This window comes from Equus przewalskii, chromosome 1, assembly GCF_037783145.1.
Source record: "Equus przewalskii isolate Varuska chromosome 1, EquPr2, whole genome shotgun sequence".
Lineage (NCBI taxonomy): Eukaryota > Metazoa > Chordata > Mammalia > Perissodactyla > Equidae > Equus > Equus przewalskii.
In genome coordinates, this window is record NC_091831.1 from 15,277,974 (window position 1) to 15,297,514 (window position 19,541).

Here is a 19,541-nt window from a genome sequence, read left to right on the forward strand (position 1 = left end):
TCCTTTTTAGAAAAAGTCTATGGTAACTCAGCATTTTAGCTTATTCTCTGGATTCTTCCATCTGCCCTTGTTCCTTCCCTCACCCCTCCCCAGGTCTGACTAGATTTCTTGTCAGTAATGGCAACAGCTGGCACATCTCTCAGCTGTCCATCGGTATTGGGGGTGATTTACTTCTCTCATTGAGGTGGTCTCCTGAGAGCTGATCTGCAACCAGATGTACCCAAGGACATGGGGGAGGGGGTTAACTGGCTCCTCCCGGCTCAGGAGTCTGGGCAGCAGGCAGTGGGGAGGTATGCACAAGGTATCCAGGAGCTTTGCACTTCCTGAGAAGAGCGTGTCTTTAAGCAGGTAGGTGCGTTTGGCTTTTTAACCCTTCCATAGTTAATTGCTCTGACTTTTCTGCCTTCTTTCTTCTGGCCTTGTGCTCCTAATATGTAATCTAATAGCTTCTTCATCTTTTTTTTTTTTTTTTTAATGGCTGGCACCTCAGAGACCACTTTGTGCATGTTGATTAGACTTAGAACATTTTGGGTTTTTTGCTCATCTGAATCCAGGAATATGAAAGACCAATTTTTTCTCTCTCTGCTTTTTATTTTTTTGTTTAACTGTTCATCCCTTAGGCCTCCCAGTAACACTGGATGCAGGAGACAGTATGTTGGCAGTGAAAAACAAGCTGAACCAGTTGTAGTTTTAGATCCTGTTTCCACATATCAACCGCAAACCAAAGACCAGTTCGCTGAAAAAGATCCAACTCAACGCGAGGATGATGAAGGCGAAATTAAACCAGAATACAAAGAAGACAGTGTTGAAAAAATAAGAGACACAGACAGCTCCAACTGCTGATCCATAAACCAGAAGGGTGACATGTTTAGAAGTTGTTTCCAATAAGCACATGATTAGTTTTGTTGTATTGGCAAGGGCTATAGACATTCTGTTCTTGTCACTGTATTCAGAACACTGGGCCAGAATATAGGTTCTTTTCTGATGTCACTTTTGTCAGTAGTTCACCTATATATATATATATATAAGTAATCTGTTTAGCAAAATATACATTCTGTGTAGGGTTTTGGTTTTTTTACCTTTATAGGGATAAGAGTTTTTCCTAATGACTGTATTAAGTGTGACTTCTTTTAGAAGGTTACAAAAAATTCGGATGATATCTTTTTAGGTAATGTGCATACCACTAATCAAATGTGATGCTGAAAGTTTGCAGTGCTTGTGGAGAAACAGAACTGACCGATGTAAGGCAATTTAAAAAGCCCCCAAAGAAGCTTCTGTTTTGATTCTGACCCTCTTGTTGGAGAAACTGCAGTAGCATGAAAATTGTTAGGCACTGTGGCATACAAATTACTTTCTAGGATATACTGAGATAAGCTTAAAATTCAGGAGCTGGTATCAAACTAGTAGTCTCATAGTCAATGTTAGTTACACATATGTTGACAGTGGAATGAAAATACCTGCTACTGATTGTGTCCACAGCCTCCCGAGGGCTCTGGTGGCCTGAATGCAGAATGGAGGTGAAGTCCAAACCTTGAATTCCATGGAGCGTTGTCTTGATAAACCATGTGCTCTGTGCTGGGAGTTAACTGTCTGCTCACGTACTAATGTGGAACAAGTACCATATTTTATCGTAGTTCTTATGTACAGTGAAGATAAGTGACAAGCACACAATTTTCTTGCTTCACTGCTGTTCCACATTACACAGGTTTGTTTTGTTTTGTTTTTTTAAAGAAATTAAGTGATAGTTAGTCTCTAAAAATACAATGTTTCAGTCTACCACAGTGAATAAATAGAAAGGTAATCAGGGATTTAAAAAAACTTATGCAGCTTTTCAAAGTTGATTGTTTCAAAATTGGTGTTTATTTAAAATAAGTGGTAATGTATTTGAATTCGTTTTTTTATGACAATGATTCAGTAATGGTAATTTTACTATTAAAGAAAGTGAAAGGTTTAGTTTTGTTAGCATGGCTCAGCATGTAGCTGTCAGGTGGTTCTCACCTAAGGGCAAAAGAAAATGATAGTAATAATTGCAGTGGTTGTATTGTATTTTATTTTTGCACGTGTGCTAAGCATAGGCTTGAAGAGGTGGGTAGGCAGGTAAATGTAATTCCTAAATTTGGAGATAATTCTCTTTCCGTAGGTTCATTGTGCTTGACTGTTTCCACGTTCCTCCAGTGATGACTTTACAGTTAGTAATCGGTTTACTTAGGGGGAATTAAAATGTAATGTTTGTCAACTGTAATTTTCCCTAATTGAATAATGCTGCCGTGTGATACAGTAACTACACACTGCGTTAACTCACTGAAACAAGTTCTGTTCTGCTGTGATTTGAACTCTCCTCACCACGCTTATTAAAAAGCACCAACAGTTCCCCACTAAAGGTCAGTTGTGGTTATTGACATTTTTGGTTTAGTTCCCCAAATTTGACATTCTTTAATAAGAAAATTGTATAAGAGTTGATAACCTTATTCATTTTTAATAATTACAAAATGGTTTATTTTGAGGAATTTTATTCCATGTTTCTTCATGTTCTCCTCTATCCTGTGTCTGTCTTCAGTCTGCTGGCATGTGTCTTACACACATTTAGGAATATAAAAAAATGTACACTTGTCATTCCATATTTCATCACACATATCAACAGAATAATGCAGTTATAAAAATACTCTCATTTCCAGGGTAAGAAGTTAATCATTTGGTGAGATATGTTAGCTGGACCAGGCAACAGTAAATGGTATTTTGAACGTGTTCCTGCCTTTCTAAGCTGCCTACTTTCCTTTACCATTATCACAAAGCATTTAAAATTAATTTGGTTTAAAGGTATTTGACGTAGGATTTTACTCACCTTTTTCTACCTGCAGTTTTTCCCATGTCACATCAGTTTTGAGGAAGTTTTGCCCCTGCTTGGGCGCCATTGTCAATAAGCAGTTAGTCTGGGATAGAAGAAACAAGACTAGTGCTTGTATCTTCAAGGCATATTCATAGCTATTTACGCAAAAAAATTATAGACATCCTACTTAAACTGTTTTAAAGTTGGAAGAGACTGCCATCTTCATATTTTTGTTTTCTCTAAAAAGTTATTTATTCTCCCTTCTGTTTTAGAAATATGAATTACATCTCATCTGCTCCAGAGTTTTATAACTAACATTGATGCATTTTTATGGCCAGAGTGAGGCAAAGGAATAGACGTACTTTGTGTTCTTGCTATTAAAGAAAAAGAAAATGTCTCTCTTTTTTCTGAAAGAATAAGAATTTAATTATAATTCTAGCCCCCTTTTGTATCGGAGCTAGGCTCAGATAAACTCCTCGCCCACAGTAGTTTCAGCGGCTGGTCAGTCCTGTGGTCGGGCTGATTGGCAGGGGTCAACAGGGCTCAAAGCACCCGGCCTTGTTTGGCCTGAGTGAAAAGGATGCATGTTTTGGCTCTGGATACTCACCAGTAATTCCTCCTTCCTTACCTTCTTTGTTAACAGTAAAATGTTTGTTGGAAATGGGGTAGGGCAGTTTACCTTCTTTGTTAACAGTAAAATGTTTGTTGGAAATGGGGTAGGGCAGGTAAAAACTATTATTAATTATCTTTCCAGACCATTTTTAGGTGGTATGTCAGGTAAATGATACTCCATATCACAGAATCTTAAAAACAAAGTTTGGATGATTTTTCTAAATGCACACTATACCTGTTTAATCACTTTCATCATGGAACAACTTCAGTTTGTGACAACAAGTTGTGGAGAGTGAATAGCCATTTGTCATCATCACTGACCTTAGAAGGATCATCAAGCATCCTTACTTAAGGATTGGATTGAGGTTTCTTCCAAGCACTAACCTTTCCCAATCCCGTTGTCGTTTTTTAATATGGGATATGACTAGTTTCTTTCATCTCTTTTACAGATAATATCTTACATACATGTTCTATATCGATTATTACATATTATATAATGGAAAGAGAGAGAAACAATAGAACAGTGCTTATCACTTTAAGAAATTTAAATTAAAATGCTGCCTATCCCCTAGTGACCCTAATCCTCAAGTGGGGTAACAGTGAACAAGCTATGCTCTGTGTTGAAATTAAAGTGCTGACCTGGTCAAGGTAATAAATCACCTCTTTGGTTAATTTAATTTAGTTATTTAGTTATTAACTTTGTTGTACATTTTTGCTCTGGTTTCATTCATTTAATTATAGTTTATATCACAGTTCCAGGGCGACCTTTCATATGATCTCCCATGTTTCCTGTGTGTGTGTGTGTGTGTGTTAGTGTGAGGACGTGTGCAAAGGCTGTGTGAACACCCCCATCATGTTCCTCCTGCCCTTAAAGTGAACATTCCTTCCCGTTTCTCATACGCCAGTGTTTGTTGCTAAGCGTCAGGAGAGGCAGCAGCAGCCACACACTGGGACACAGTTCCCCCAGCTCAGAATCATACCAACCGATTCTGCCCCGTGCTCGGAGAGTGTGCCACTGAGCCAGCGTGAAATCACTGCTTCCAGAGCAAGGCCTCAGCTGTACCGTAAGGCTGTTAAGTTCCCCCATTAGGACTTTTCAAAAGGAGAGGACCTCAGTGTGCTTAGTAAAAGCTTACAGAATATATCAGAAATCTAAGCTGAGCCAACCCCTCACAGGCTGGTACGTAGCAATTTCTATAATTCTGGGGGAAAGCAAATAATAACATTTTAATAGATAATCTAAATCATATAAAGCAGTTGGACATTATTCTATCTGTAGCTATGTGTTTGAATGAGTTTATTTCTGTTATGCCCTGAATACTGGCTTACAAAAGAGGCAATTCAGTCAAGCTATATGCTGCAGTGTTTTTAATCACCTGTTGAATGCTGTCGTATGAATAACTGGGAATTTAGTTACCTTAAGAATATTTATTCATTCACTGATGTGCTTATTCATTTATACTCGTTCTTGTTCTGAAAAGGATCTAAGGAGACCCACAAGGATATAAATAATATAAGAAAAACTAACATTTAGAAAGAGGAGGAGAGGGAATTAGGGAAAAGAGAATTAAGGGGAGGAACGTAAGAGAAAGCTGTTTGGCTGTTATAAAAAACCATGAAGCTCTCCTACTTCTGCCTGAGGTCGGCTGCAAAAACACGTCTGTGCTTTCTAGCACAAATATGTAAGATAAACACTGAAGATGTACACCTGCTTCTGGCACAGACAGCTCCTGGTGTAAAAGGTTTTTGTTTTCAGGGATGTTCTGATTTGTAAAGCAGGAGGTCTTTGAACTGAGTGTGGAGTTTGGCAACAAAAGTATTGGACTCTTTTACTACGTCAGGACCCTAAAGATTGGACGGGAAGCTGCTATACAAACGAAATCCCCATGAAAATTTGATAGCTGGAAGACAAAGTTCACAGGTATAATTTCAGGCAAAAATATTATATATGTATTTTACCAAACCTTGAAATTAAAAGAATAAAAAGATACACAGTGAAGTTTTAGAGCAAAACCAGCACGAAGACATACTTCAGATCTAGCAGTCTTAATAATTAATACTAATGGTGGGGCTGTAAACTGCAGTGTGGACAGCCTGATCCAGAAGATGCTCATGTTCTGGCTGATTCCTCTACAACTTCTGTGGGGAAGATGGGCTGTGGGGCCTCAGGCAGCTCACCAGCCATCGTGGCCACAGCCTCAAGTGCCTCAGTGGCCTTTTCGGCTTCCTCATTCAAGTAAAAACTGTGTTCTTCATTGAAACCTATTAAAAAACAACAATAAAGCTTACTGTCTAATCCAGTGGTGCCAATTTTGACATTATTTGTTACACGATTTAAAGGAGATCATCTTCAGAACAGTCCAGGGGTGTCACATCACCATTAGAAAGGATTCTAGAACCATTTTAAACTGGGCCTGACTTTGGTTATACATTAACTGTGCGATACACTGGTCTGTTCAGTTTGCACGGTACCCTTATACAACACCCTGGAACATTTGATGTGCAGTGGACTTTGGGCAGAGGCTTGGCAGAAAAGGATAAGAGGAAGAAGATGACCTAGAGGAAAGGCCAGCACACCGCATGCATACAAACCATTGCCAATTTCTATTCCAAAGTAAATTATTGCAGACTTAGACCATTCCAATTAGGTCCATGGAGACAGTGATGGTGTTTTAATGGCTGAGCTTTTGCCAGGAGTTCCTACTCAGTCTCTCAGTTGGAGAGATTGTTTTCCCAGTTTTTGGTCCCCTTAACGTTTATTGAGCACTGCCAATATCGGAGAAATTCTCATTAATCTGTTAATCCATTCTGGAATGCTCAGAGGCCAGCACTGTCACCAGGGAGGGGCTGGACCTCTCGTCGCTAGAGTCCTTTTTGATGCCCTGAGGCAGCTATTTCCCTTATGACGAAGTCTGGCTGGTCATTTAAGGAACCTAAGGCTTCCACAAGTCAGGATGACCAAAAAAATAGGCGATATGTAGGAAGAATATATTTTTACCTATTGGAAAAAACAAGCCCTTGTATTACAGACTAAACACCACAAGCTAACTTTTGACTGCCCTTACAAGCCTCAGAAAAAGTCTCCCAATTATGTGTATCTTCCATGAATCTTAAGGTGTGTTTCAAGATCATTACATATGTTAAACATGACAAATTTATAATGACAATTTCTATTGGTCACTATTTTTTAATGCATATATTGAGTCACAAAGTAGGACTGCTTCCTTGCTTTCCTATCCAAGAATTGGTATGCTCCACAATACATTCTGTAACACATCTATCTCATTTAATAGATTTCATTTATAGCATCCAAGAAAATTTCATATTTTAATAGCACTACTTAAATAACACCTACTTTTTTTTCCCCAGCATATCAATTAATTCATCCTAAAATACAAAATAGTTTTAGGATTACAAAGACAATAACTATTGGTCTCTTTAAATGTGTCTGCATGGTGTGTACCAACTTTTGGCCATCAGAGTCAGTAATATAAAGAGTAAAAATGCATATGTGGGGTGTTTCTCTTCAGTTAGCCAGTACACAAAGTGCTTCTACCCTTGCAGGTTTACAGAGGTTTCATTTCATAAATGACTGGTTCATTTCTCGAGACGATAGCCTTTCCAAGGTACAACGTTAAAGTTAACATGCCGCCAACTTATCAAGTTGAGTGAGTTGTTTCCAAGAACCATCAGCAAAACATCTGCCTTTAACTTTCATGGGCTGTGCAAAGAAACCTGAATTATAATTTGGACCATCACAAAAGGTAGGCTCGGAGATTCCAATCGATTAATTCTATTGAAAAGCATCACGCAGCCTATTCATCAAGAAGAAGGGCGAGAGCTGTAAACATTCAGGTAAATAGATAATCCATTAAGACAACAATATACATTGTGGCAAATGCCATCCTAGTTTTGTCAGCACTTATCTCTATTCTTTGGATTCCCCTGCCCTCCCACCAGGGGACTTCTACTCCCCCTCTTCAATCTTTGTTCTCTTATTCATGGCGAAGTGAAAACAAAGCAAGAAAGCAGCACATACCCAGTCTTCCATTCTGGACAAGTTCTTCCTCTATAGTGAGAAGGCGGTTGTACTTCGACACCCGTTCACCACGAGAAAGACCTCCCAACTTGATAAACCGGACACCAAGTCCAACAGCCTGAGGGGCAGAAAAACAGTGTATTTTAAATAAGGGAGCCATATTTGCTAAACTAAAAATCCTTTAGGGAGAAAGGACATTGTCACCATGTGCTGCTTAGGTTTTTCTCATAGTTTTTTTTATCTTTACCTAAGTAAAGTGGCCTGCTTACAAGCTGAGAGTGTCAGAAGGAAGAGAGTGGACTATACATCCAACGCTTTACTAGCCACATAGCAGGCCGATTTTATCTAAGAACGTTCTGGCCTTGCTCACTTCATTTTAGGAGGTAAGATTGCAGGTGCACACCCCAGCCATTTCAGTGTGCTCATCATTTTCCCAGGACTTCATTTTTCTTCTTTTTAAAAGTTCAAAGATTAGCTCTTTGCAAAAGGTAGCTGTCTGGGAGGAAGCAAGTCTATTTCATAAAAGGTTACATGACTTTCTCCGCCGAAGACTGCATTTCTCTGAAATACCAATTCATGATAAAAGCAGTGTTTTGGCAATTCTGCAGTTGACCAGCTTTCAGCACTTACCAAATCGACAAGGCTGTCATCAGACGACTCTCCTTCTGTACTTCCAAAGACAGTGACGTGCTTCTTCCCTATAGACAGAGACATCTTTTCAGTTTCAGATGGTACAGAAACAATCAGCTATATATGAGCCTCTGGGATCAAAATTTAAAATTTGCCAGAGATTTAAAACTGCTGTGAAGAGTCAATTGTTTGACCACCTAAGCATTCTAACCCAAATATTTGCATTTTTATTAACCTCGTTTTATCTGTTTACCCCTTTCCAGTAGCTTGGATGCTAAATACTAAATGAATGCCATGTTTCATTACATTTAGGATACCATAAATTGTAAGATGCACCACTGTTACCACTACAGGGGGAAAATGCTCAGATTGGATCGACACATTTCTAAGATCACAGCTGTAAGACGTGATGCAATTTCGTCCATGTTCAATGTAGAAAAATGTGCACCTTTAAGTCAGAATTTACAGTAAGTGCAAGGACATCATATGGGAGTTGATATGCCTAAATAATGGATTTCACAATTCATCGTGTAGAATTTTATTCAAAGGAATCTGTCATTCTGAATGTTTACTTATTAGAAGAGCGGCGTTGATGGTATGTAATGAATCACTGGAGGATCTCAAAACCCCTTGAAATTTGCCAAAGTCTACAAAGTGCAAGCCACAGATCTTCCTACAGACAGAGGGTATGCGTTTCAGGGGCAGGAGCTAAGCAGCAGTCTGAGGTGAATGACAGAGACTGCTGAGTGGTAGGCCCAGGAGCAAAGGCCAGGGTGGGGCCTCCCATCTGCCGCCTTCAGGTCATCCGCGCCTGGCCGCTGGACTGGGGCAGTCTGCAGGCAGAGGGACTGCAGGCCTTTCATTCCATCCTCTGGCACCAGCCCAGGCCCCAGGCTGCCAGTCTGCCTCTGAGTCCTGCTCCAGGTCTGCGACTCGCCTTCTGCCTAGTTCCTGAGACCCACCCACTCATGATCTTTATGTTTCGGGCACTGTGCAAAAGTGAATGAGACTCCATAAACTCATGGGAGCTCACAGTCTAGTGGGGGGTACCAGACACTGAATGTACAAGTGATTATGGCCAGTATTCCTACAAAGAGAAAATACAGGTAAGAGAAAATATGCTATGAGAACGGTCTAAAGCAAGCAGAGAGAGGTGGGGGAAGTCAGGGAAGGCATATATATCTGAAGAGGTTTCATTTAAGGCAAGAAGACCTGGAGGATCAGGAGTATTTAGCCTAATAAACAGTACAGGGCAAAGCATTCCGGGCTGAAGGAACACCAAGTTCAAAGACCTCGAGGTGGTAAAGAGTTTGAAACTTTTGAAGAATTAAAAAAATGCCAGTGTGGGCAAATGGGGTCACTATAGTGTCATGTGCAGCTGATAAGGCAGCGGCCTTGGTCACACCTTTGGTAGCCCTCCCGAAAGGGGATGCCCTCCTGGACTGGGGCTGCTGTTGGAACACTGTGAAGTGAATCAGTAAGCCACATTTCACTTCAGCACCAGACCTCTCACAGATGGTTGGAGTGTTTTTTTCCTTCCAAGATTTATTCCATGCTTTTTATTAACTGATATACTGCATTTTTGTGGCTTCTTGTATAACCAAGTTCAGTTCATTGCAAGTCTTTCAGATCTGTACTTTTACTCACTGTCGATAAGATTGGTTATTTCCACCAAGTCAGACATCGTCGTCTGATTTGTATGTTTTATGATCAGCCCGCTGGATTTGGGGATGCTGATGTTTCCATCCTCTAGAAGTTTAGAAATGCTTTTGGATGCAGTTCCTGCAATTATGTAACACCTGGAACCAAGAGCATTATAGATGCTGTCCCACTGTTCAGAGTCCTGGGTAAATAGTTAAGAATTGATCATTATAATGTTTTGAACATAATCACAAAACAACAGGAATCAGATAGCACCTAATCAAAATTATACACTTTTCTGAGATACACAAAACAGATTTGTGTCTGTGGCTGAAGGATGCCTGTACCACAGCCACACAAATTAACAAGATTCATGGAACAGAAACTTAAAGGTAGTAAATTTGAGCGTAAAGATCTAATGAATAAAATGTTAATGCACATTAAATGCTATTCTCTACATTGATTCTGAAGTCCTTCAAACCCAGGCTATTCCCACACAGTGTATTATCCATAATGCTGTTAAACACTGGCTGGTTAAATGATTTCACTGTTATTTCTGGTAAAAAGACAACTGAAGGAAATGAGCCTGCAGAGACCCTAGGCCCTCATTCTCAACACCCTTGTTTTTTTATCGGTGAGACCACCATGTGAAATGACACGCTTATTACTTAAATAATAGTAACCAAAGTCTTCCCAGCCATGTGCCAGATCTCAACCTATTCCATTAGAACAGACCATACAGGTGAATCTTATCACATTAAAAACGGCTGTGGCCAGAGCCTCAGGACAAGCCCCAGAAGTCAGGTCTGGTGAGATTAAAGACCTGAGCTCCGCTGGTGTCTTCCTTGAGTCTGGGATGGAGCACAGGCTGCGAGGGAAAGATGGGACCGAGAGACCCTGGGCCTCTAAAGGAGATCCAGCGTTCTTGTCTCCAAAATTGAAGTAGTTATCTCAAAGAGGATATCTGTTCAGTGTACCTAATGGTTCTCAAATTCATAAAAATCAAGAATTTAAGCACAACCAGAGGCTCTCACAACTAGAATCTACAACTATGTACTGGAGGGCTCTGGGGAGAAGAATTAAAACAAAAAAAAGAAGATTGGCAACACTTGTTAGCTTAGGTGCCAATCTTTAAAAAAAAAAATTTAAGTTTTGGAGTTTTAAGTGGGTTAGAAGAGAGATGGTCTTCTATGGCCCATAAACGATGCTTGTAAGATGTTAGTTTGAATAGATCAAAAGCCTCACTATGGCAAACCTTTTTAAAATATGGCTTTGTTACTTTTATGCACGTGTAGTCACTGGATTTAGGTTAAGAAACATTTGGCCTGGTTGAAGTTCTGTCTCCACGAGCACTTGGAAATGATGCGTGATCAACCTATTGAATCACCAGCACAGCGGGCTCGCCTTCCATCAGTTAGGTTGCTTGTAAATACCAGGTACTCCTGAAGTGCTGGGGAGAAGCTCACTTCACTCTGTTGACAAGCGCACTCCTATGCAATTGTGTTTCCACTATTCATTTGCTTAGTAAATGCCCTTTCTCATAAATGCTAAAATAAAGCAACTCAGCCCAGGCCCAAATTACAACACATTTCCAATGACAGATCCAAAAGAATGAGATTTTATTCTGTGTTTTATTATAAAATTCAAGGTGAATCCCGTTACCTCCTTCCTTAAAGGATCAATTAAGGCAATAATTGAAGGGAACTTGTTGATCAGATCCACATACAGGTCAACCATCTCGGCTGCACTTTTGTGTGTCCCCATCATCACTTCATACTTTCCTCTACTCTGTTCAGTGTAAGGAAGATAGTAAAGGATAAATGATGAATTCCTCAAATGTTAAAGATGTGGGTCAAATTCATTTTCATTCATTTCATATAATATATTGTAAACGTTTTTTTCAGGCCACATTCACATGAGAAATCTGTGCATTCTTTAAACGTGTTAAATATTAACCTGGGCAAATCAAGACACCATTCCTCTTGATGCCCCGCAGAGCTCTTCCTACTGACTTCAGATGAAGCCCTCTGCACAAAATACCAAGTACAGTAGGAAGGGAATAATTTCTTAAGTTTATGATGTGGTGCCAGATACCTGGCTGCTGGGGTAGATGGGGATTAACATAAACTCATAAAACAAACGGAATAGCAATGCAACCTGCCCACTCACCAGAACCCACCATCTTTCAACTCACAGTGAACAAATAGCTTGCTTCCTCTACTGTGAATATTTTAAAATTTGAAAGCAGAGCTAGGTTTTTGAGATACTAACAGCCAATGTGAAATGGAAAGTGATTATGTGAAGGCATTTCTTTCAGCATGCAAGTTCCAGTAGTAACAATATTGTCTTGAAAGTAGAATTCTAGTGCAGCCCATTCATTTGAAGTCTGAAAGCCCTCAACTCGTTACGTACAGAAGTAATCGGGGATAAAGGATTAGTGTAGTCTGCACAACACCGCCCTCGTACTTCCACATCTGTGTTCTGCGATGGCACCTGGGACATTTAGGTACCCGGAGAGAGGTGGAATGGAACCGCCTGGAGGTTTGCTTTGCTACTGCCTTCTTGTGCTGCTACAAATAGAACGGATTCCATCGGAATTAAGCAGGTTCTAAGAGGTCCATGATTAGAAAGATTTTATACTTTTTTCACATTAAAAAGCAGCAAGAACTTTTAGTTTCTATAGTGAAAAGCTTTAAAAATCCTATCTTGTCAGTAAGGAAATGCTAATGACTTTGAACTAAAATTATTGTAATAATTTTCTGATATCAAGCTAATACATTTTACTGAATATAAGCAATAAATACCCATTCTAGTTAGCACTAGCTAGTTCATATTCATAGTTCTTGGTATACGTTGCTCATGAAAACATGCAATTATTTTTCTTAATGGTATGCCTACGAACCAATCATTCATGAAGAATAGGAAATTACATTAAACATTCCTTTATGCACTTAGTTTCTTTAGAAAAGTAAAAGAACTTTTAGAAACCAGCTGAAACTTAGGGTTCTTATAGACTGTTCAAAATTTCCTTTGAAGTTAAAAGTTAGAATCACAAATGGAAGTGGAATCCTATTTGGTCGTGCCCCCTGAATTTGACATTAATTACCAGGTCACCATAAATGTTTGTCAGTATGCTGGGTATTTTATAAAACTCAGACTCAGAATCTCTGTATGTGAAAATGGGAAGTATGTGTATGTGTCTGAGACAGACAATTTCTAATAGCTTTCCTAACGTACCAATTTCCCAAGTTTAAAGATGAATTGCTGATGCGGTCCCCTGAGGAAGTGAGGCCTGCAACATTTTTTAATGAAGCTCTTTTCCATTCTCTTTTAAATAATTCCCTCCAGGGGGTGTGGTCCCCAGGTGAGATTTCATCCCATAAATTTCTGTCCTCCTAAGCCAGGCTGTGGATGACACTGTGATGGGCTTAACTGGATAAAAACATATTCTCCATAGACTTCAATAACCTGGAAATATTTTTATATTTAAAAAGTGAGTCATAGCAGAAGCTCTGAGAACCACGTGTCTAGAAGGGCTCATCACGTCATAGTTACAACTGATCCACTTTTCAAGCTTGACAAATTCAGCATTGACCAACCAAATGATTGTACTTGGCAGAACATACCAGTTAAATTATTTTTCATTAGCTGTCATGATTGCAAGGTAAGCAACCCATTTTAGTCATTTTTTATTACAGAATTTCTATATATAATTATTATGACATTTTCTGCTAATTTTTTAAATTATATGGTTATATTTTTCTCTGGTCATTAGCTAACTTGGCTCTCTCAATTCCATTTATGTTTTGGACCCCCTCACACAATATTAATTAAAAAAAAGGATATGTTTGGAAAATATACAGATAAGCTCTTCTTTTGAGTTCTAGTTTAAAAATAATGGGACAACAAAAAGTAAATGTTCTGGAGTGGAAACTTACATAGTCCATCAGCTCATGTGCAGCACAGTCGATGGCCAGGTGCAGGTTTGTGCCCATTTCCAGCCCCAGGTTTGCACAGATCCCTTGTATTAGGAGCAGTGGCTGCTCTATGGTGTCATAACTAATGGTTAAACAGCCAAGGTGGGATAACTTGCCGGTGATCTGCTGCTGCAAGATCAAAAGAAAATGATGCATGTCAATATAGCGCACTAAGGTTCTTGGAGTTTCCTGTGGTGGGCACAGTTTATAACCAGACACGACTCTCCAAAGATGAGATCCTCTGATTCTAGGACTCATCTCTGCATGACCTTTGGGCATATGATTGCCCTGCAGTATCTGGGAGTAATTTTTGAGCTCCCAAGGTATTCAAGTTTGACCTGTGAACGCACTTTCTTTAGCGTGCCCACGTTATCGCTTTATCGGCTCTGCCATTGTACATGGGCTAACCTGAGCCACAACCCCAAGTTGGTGAATCTCCAGGCTGTCTGTGTAAACATCTGTCCTGTCTGCCCCTGACTCTGTCCTCTTTCTCCAAACCTGCTCTTTCCTACGTCCCATTTTCCTTCAGAAGAATACAACTGTTAAAACGTAAAAATGTAGTGCCAGCCCCCGGGGCCTAGTGGTTAAGTTCAGCACACTCCACTTCGGTGGCCTAGGTTTGGTTCCCAGGCTCCAACCTACACCACTCTGTTAGCAGCCAATGCTGGCCCACATACTAAAAAACAGAGGAAGACTGGCACGGATGATAGCTCAGGGTGAATCTTCCTTAGCAAATCAAAACAAAACAAAACTTAAAAATCTAACTCTCCTTCAGGAAAGGTTTTATTTTAAAAAGGATTGAAGAGTTCAGCTAAAAGAATGCTACACTGAGGATGGATTTCAGTGGAAGAAGATTTGGGGACCCAAATGATCCCAGGGAAAGGCAGCCATGTGCTTCTATTGCGAGGTCAGCCTTGATGTGCCCTCGTCATAAATTGCCATTATGCGATTATAACATAGTTGAAGCACCATCAGTAATTCTGAGAGCATAAGGGGTGTGTGTGTACCAAACTCAAGAGCTAACGTGAACCTAGGTATAAACATCCTGTTTTTACCGGTGATAGCGCTAGTGAGTAAGAACCATCCAACATTTTTAATGTCAATGAGAGGAACCTTTTGTTCGTCAAAGGAGCAGTTGGGGAAATTTTTGTGTATCAATTGAGGAGTTTTGTTACAGAGTCTTCTAAACCATAAAAGCATCACTTATTTGGTGCTTACTAAATGCCAGGGACTGTCTTAAGCACTTTACATAAAGTAAATACATTTACTCCTTACATCAATGCCATGAAGTAGGCACTATTATTTTCCCCATTTTAGAGAGTTAAGGAACCTGGAACAGATTTTAATCCAGGCAGTTTAGCTCGAGTCCATGCCTCTAACTCTGGTATGGCTGCCTCTCTAGAATCTATCATCTGACCTGTCGCTAACTGGGAAAAAAAAGAAGTAGTAACGCTGATCTCAGAAGGGCTGGTCTTGGTCTAAGCTGCTCAGAACACAGCCAGCCTGCTGGGATGAAGGCAACAGCACTGAGATTCGGTGACTTGTTCACCATCCCCTGCTTCTCTTACAAGGCCCAACGTTGGAGTGTTGCGCTCATTCCAACATACACAACTGTCAAGTACTTTACATATTGTTTTTATGCACCCATTTCTCTTCTCTCTCCCAATGCTGAGGAAGAACTTAACTTTTTGTCTTTACCAAGTCCTTTACTGGCCCCTCTTGCTGATGACTTCAGCAGACTCTGGAGCCCCTGGCATCAGGGTAGGGCTAGTGATGGCAGGCTTACTGGGCAAATACTGCACATGTGAGCAACCAACATACATTTGCATTATCTCCAGGGTTCTTATTGGTTGTTCTAACTCTATAGGTGAACGTTCAGGCATATATTAGGTGTATCTATCAGAGTACCAACAATCACCAAAGTGACCGATCAAGTTTCTTCCGCTGGCCCCCTGAGGTTCACACAGCCACCATGGCCAATTTTCACATGAACTGTTTGCTGACTCTCCTGGCAAAATCTGAGCTCTGGCAACGGTGGGCCTGAAACGTACTGCATTGCCTTTTGGGGATCAGGTGAAAGGAATGGCTATCTTTCTGTGCCTTTTATTTCTCTCTTTGGCAGTAGTAAAATTAAAATCAAAACATCCTATGTGCCTTTCAGCTAGTTGTCAGAGAGAGTCATTTTCCCCAACACTGCACCTATAGGGTTTCACATGTAATCCGGTTACTCATAAATGCTTCTCCAAGCCCTCGGAGATTTCAGTTGGCCAGACAACTGCTGCACTGATGGCCAAGCAGCCTGTGGCCAGAAAGGCGGGGGCAGAATGATATTCCAGCCCCGGGGGGTGGCCTGGTTTAGTGCTCTTGAAGCACTGTGTGATTTCCATTTGCATTAGCCCTGGTCCTGAAGCAAATGACGAGGGGAGGGGAAAGGGGCAGGGGATATATAAGTGGATCGTGTCATAAGAAGTGTGGTAAACAAATACATATACTTACTTGACCTTTTTTGCCTCCATTATGCCCTTTTTTGGTCTCTGCTTTTAGAGGAGGGAGCTGTGGGACAGAAGATAAACAATCATCACTTGGGATTTTCAGACCCGTCTGTGGCAGCAAGCAGAGTTTCATGTCCTCTGGCCTGTCCACTGCTCTGGGGCCTAGCCAGTCCCACTGTGAATCACATGCACACACATGTGCACGGGCACACACAGCCAGTCATACTGTGAATCATGCACGTACACACACACACACACACACACACAGAAACCATGCCAGCCACTCCCTAGTTTTATAAACTCCAAACTGTTTCTCAAATTCAGGCACACGTTCCCTTTAGATCATCCATACATTCTGCCTCCAATCATATATATGGGGTATGGATATACATATTCATGCATTTCTACTCATATAAAGTATTATTCACTCATACAAAGTCCTCTCCTTGCTGTTCAGAAATAACGCCATTGTGCAATTTGCTTTTATAGGTTCAACATATTGTTTTGAATATTCTTAAGGCACAAACACTTTCTCCTGCAGGGCGATCTGACCTTTTGGAAACAGCCAAAGGTCAGATTTAACTGAGGAATCTGGTATGTGTAATGTCACTTGAGATTAAAAGCAAAGATAATTTCTAAAGAGTATTGGTAATCTCCAATACCCACGATTTGGGGCTATTGATAGCACACTGTAGCAAGGATTTAGCCTTTTAAAGCTGCACTTTAATGCCCAGCTTTTGCTGGTGCTATAAGCTGGGGCACGTTTGTCAAGGATCAACATGGTTCACACTCAAGTATATGCAAATACAGCTGTCCTGCTTCTCCGCACTACGGAGTCAGCTGAACTTTCTATCCCCTGGTGAAAACAACATACTCAGGAAGCAAATCGACGGGCCAGGCAGGAGAGAGACAGTGGTGAAGGAGACAAACATGGCAGAGCCTCAGGTTACCATGGTCCTGTGAGACAGAGGTGCTGAGATGTGGGTTACAACCAGGGAAGACGGATGTGATGGGGGGTGCAGAGCAAGGGGACTTCTTGTGCAAGAGTCAGGGAAGGGGACTAGGAAGAAGCTGATACTTGGGGGACATATGAGGCTATCAAAAAGAGACGTGCGTGAGTGACCAGAGCCGAGGGAACGCGGCCTTCCTGAAGAAGCCCCCTTGAGGGCTGCTCAGCCAAGTGCGCTTGCTTGCCCAACACTGGGATTCTAAGCAGGCACAAGAATCTGTGCCTTAACTATTACAGCAAACTGCCTCTCACATTCTAGGGGCCAAATCTTTTCTTTCTTTGCAAATCTTAAGGGAGGATCTTAGCATAGAGCCAGCTGCCTCAGAAATCAACAGGAGATTGTTAAGTACCATTAGAAACTGGATCCATAGCCAATGAGGGAATGTATAAGCTTCCCTCATATGGGAAACCCAAAGCAAATTCATACATTTTCCATACATAACAACAATATTGATTTAATTCCATAACAGACTATAATTTGGATACTAGAAGGTATATAAGCGTAATTAGATACCATAGATCCTCTTTACATACCACTTCAATTGTTCTGTTAATATGTTTCTGTATTTCCAGAAGCATCGCCATACCCTGTAAGTAGAATAACCATGGTCTTCCACGCTGCAGTCTAGAAACTTCAAATATAAAAGCACACATCACATATGGCTATTTCTAACTCAGAATATTTGTAGGGTCCCTGATAAAGCATCCTGGTTAGTAGATGATATGGTCTACAAAATCGGAAGATTAAATGTCAATCTTCAGCCCTCAATGTTTATTTGGTTGACCATGAATGAAAGGCTCTTCTTCCTCAGTATCCTCTCTCCATTGTTCTGAACTGACTAGTTAGGCTGATTGGATCAAGTTAATTTCATTCTCTTTCACAGTCTCTTGACCAACCTTCTTGCAATACACATCACAGGTCACCAAGGGATCCTGCAGGATAGTGTTTGAATTAGTATAAATCCACTGTCACTTAAAAAGTAGAAATGTATTCCAATGATGGTGGGATGTGCACATGAAGACAGATAAAGAACGGCATGCCAGGGCCTGGCCAGGTGGCATATCAGTTAAGTTTGCACACACTGCCTCGGGGGCCCTGGGTTCGCTGGTTTGGATCCTGGGTGTGGACCTATGCACCACTTATCAAGCCACGCTGTGGCAGGCATCCCACATATAAAAAATGGAGGAAGATGGGCACAGATGTTAGCTCAGGGCTAATCTTCCTCAAAAAAAAAAAATGCCAAATGCTCTGGTACCCAAATAGCACAACAGGTATTAACTATAGGAAAGATCCTGGCACCAGGATCTGAACATGATCTGACAGACGGTTAGCTGGATATAAATCCTAGTCTTCCATAATTGATAAATTGTGACAATGATTATTCTCTTTAAAAAAAATTCTTTATCATAAAGAAACTATCTTGAGATTTTTTTTAAAAAATATTTTTCACTAGCTTAGATAAAATATCACTCAATGTATTGCCAGAGGGGATGGAGCTTCCTGTATTTTTTCTGAAAACATCCACTATAGAACATGAACATTTAGTTCTCCCTAATGCCTAATGGTAGAATATTTCATGAAGATTTAAAGAGGTGTACTGACTCATTCAGGCCACTAAAGAATGATGGAGACACTAGCACGCCTCAGAGTTGTAAAGATGCGACTTAGGGTTCCCCCATTCCATATTCCATAAACGTGCACTAAACCTCTCTCATGTGCCAGGCAGTCTGCTAGGCCTTGGAGTTCTTACTTAATAGAACAGGCTGCCAGGAAAGTGCCAGCTTCCTTTTGTTGCTGCCATAGCACACAGACCGGTCAATAAAGATCTCTCAGTTTCGTCAACCAACCACCTTTCAGCACAGTCCAGGCCTGCAAGGCTACCTGCCCGTGGCTTCTCCGTGACTCACCAGCCTGAGTCAGTGCGGCAGTGAACCAGAGATCTGAGGCGATCGAAATGTGCTCCCTTTTGTTCCAGGTCTTGCTTTCTCCCAACTTTCCCCATTTCCTAAAATCTTTTTTCTCATTTTATATTAAATTCTCTCTCTCTTAGTGTCATAAGCCTTGGGGACCTACACTAAAAACTCATCGATGATGAAGTATTTTTTTTTAGAAAAAGTAGTTTGAGACAATGGCAGGTACTTGTTTAGCTGTTAATCCATGATGCGGTATACAAATCACTTCTTTCATTAAATTCAGCTTCCCAGGCGATGACTTTCCGCAGCTGACCAAAGTTACCATCAGCAAAGGTATAGTGAGCTTTGTTGGCTGTTCCTGAAATAGGGGGAAAACGAGGGGAAACGAGAAACAGGATTC

The 19,541-nt window shown here is 40.7% G+C and overlaps 2 protein-coding genes across 9 annotated transcripts in view; one reads left to right on the forward strand and one right to left on the reverse strand.

The window, feature by feature from the left end:
* Positions 1-2,380, forward strand: part of SHTN1 (shootin 1) — a 98,277-nt gene extending 95,897 nt beyond the window's left edge. For all 7 annotated transcript variants that reach the window (XR_011532660.1, XR_011532680.1, XR_011532677.1 and 4 more), the window contains one exon: positions 621-2,380. Coding sequence is in view for 3 of the 7 variants with exons in the window: in XM_008514524.2 (XP_008512746.1) it covers positions 621-843 (223 nt within the window). In the remaining 4 variants the exon portion in view is untranslated. The remainder of the gene's footprint in view (positions 1-620) is intronic.
* ENO4 (enolase 4) overlaps positions 1,028-19,541 on the reverse strand; it is a 30,503-nt gene continuing 11,989 nt past the window's right edge. Inside the window, exons 7-16 of one of the 2 annotated variants that reach the window (XM_008514523.2) lie at positions 19,368-19,499; positions 17,762-17,815; positions 16,223-16,279; positions 13,688-13,855; positions 11,412-11,537; positions 9,756-9,951; positions 8,109-8,176; positions 7,479-7,596; positions 3,507-5,701; positions 1,028-3,455 (exon numbers count right to left, since the gene is read on the reverse strand). In XM_008514523.2, coding sequence (XP_008512745.2) covers positions 5,550-5,701; positions 7,479-7,596; positions 8,109-8,176; positions 9,756-9,951; positions 11,412-11,537; positions 13,688-13,855; positions 16,223-16,279; positions 17,762-17,815; positions 19,368-19,499 — 1,071 coding nt within the window. In that variant the 3' untranslated portion in view covers positions 1,028-3,455; positions 3,507-5,549. The remainder of the gene's footprint in view (positions 3,456-3,506; positions 5,702-7,478; positions 7,597-8,108; positions 8,177-9,755; positions 9,952-11,411; positions 11,538-13,687; positions 13,856-16,222; positions 16,280-17,761; positions 17,816-19,367; positions 19,500-19,541) is intronic. The other variant, XM_070593192.1, reaches the window with a different exon arrangement.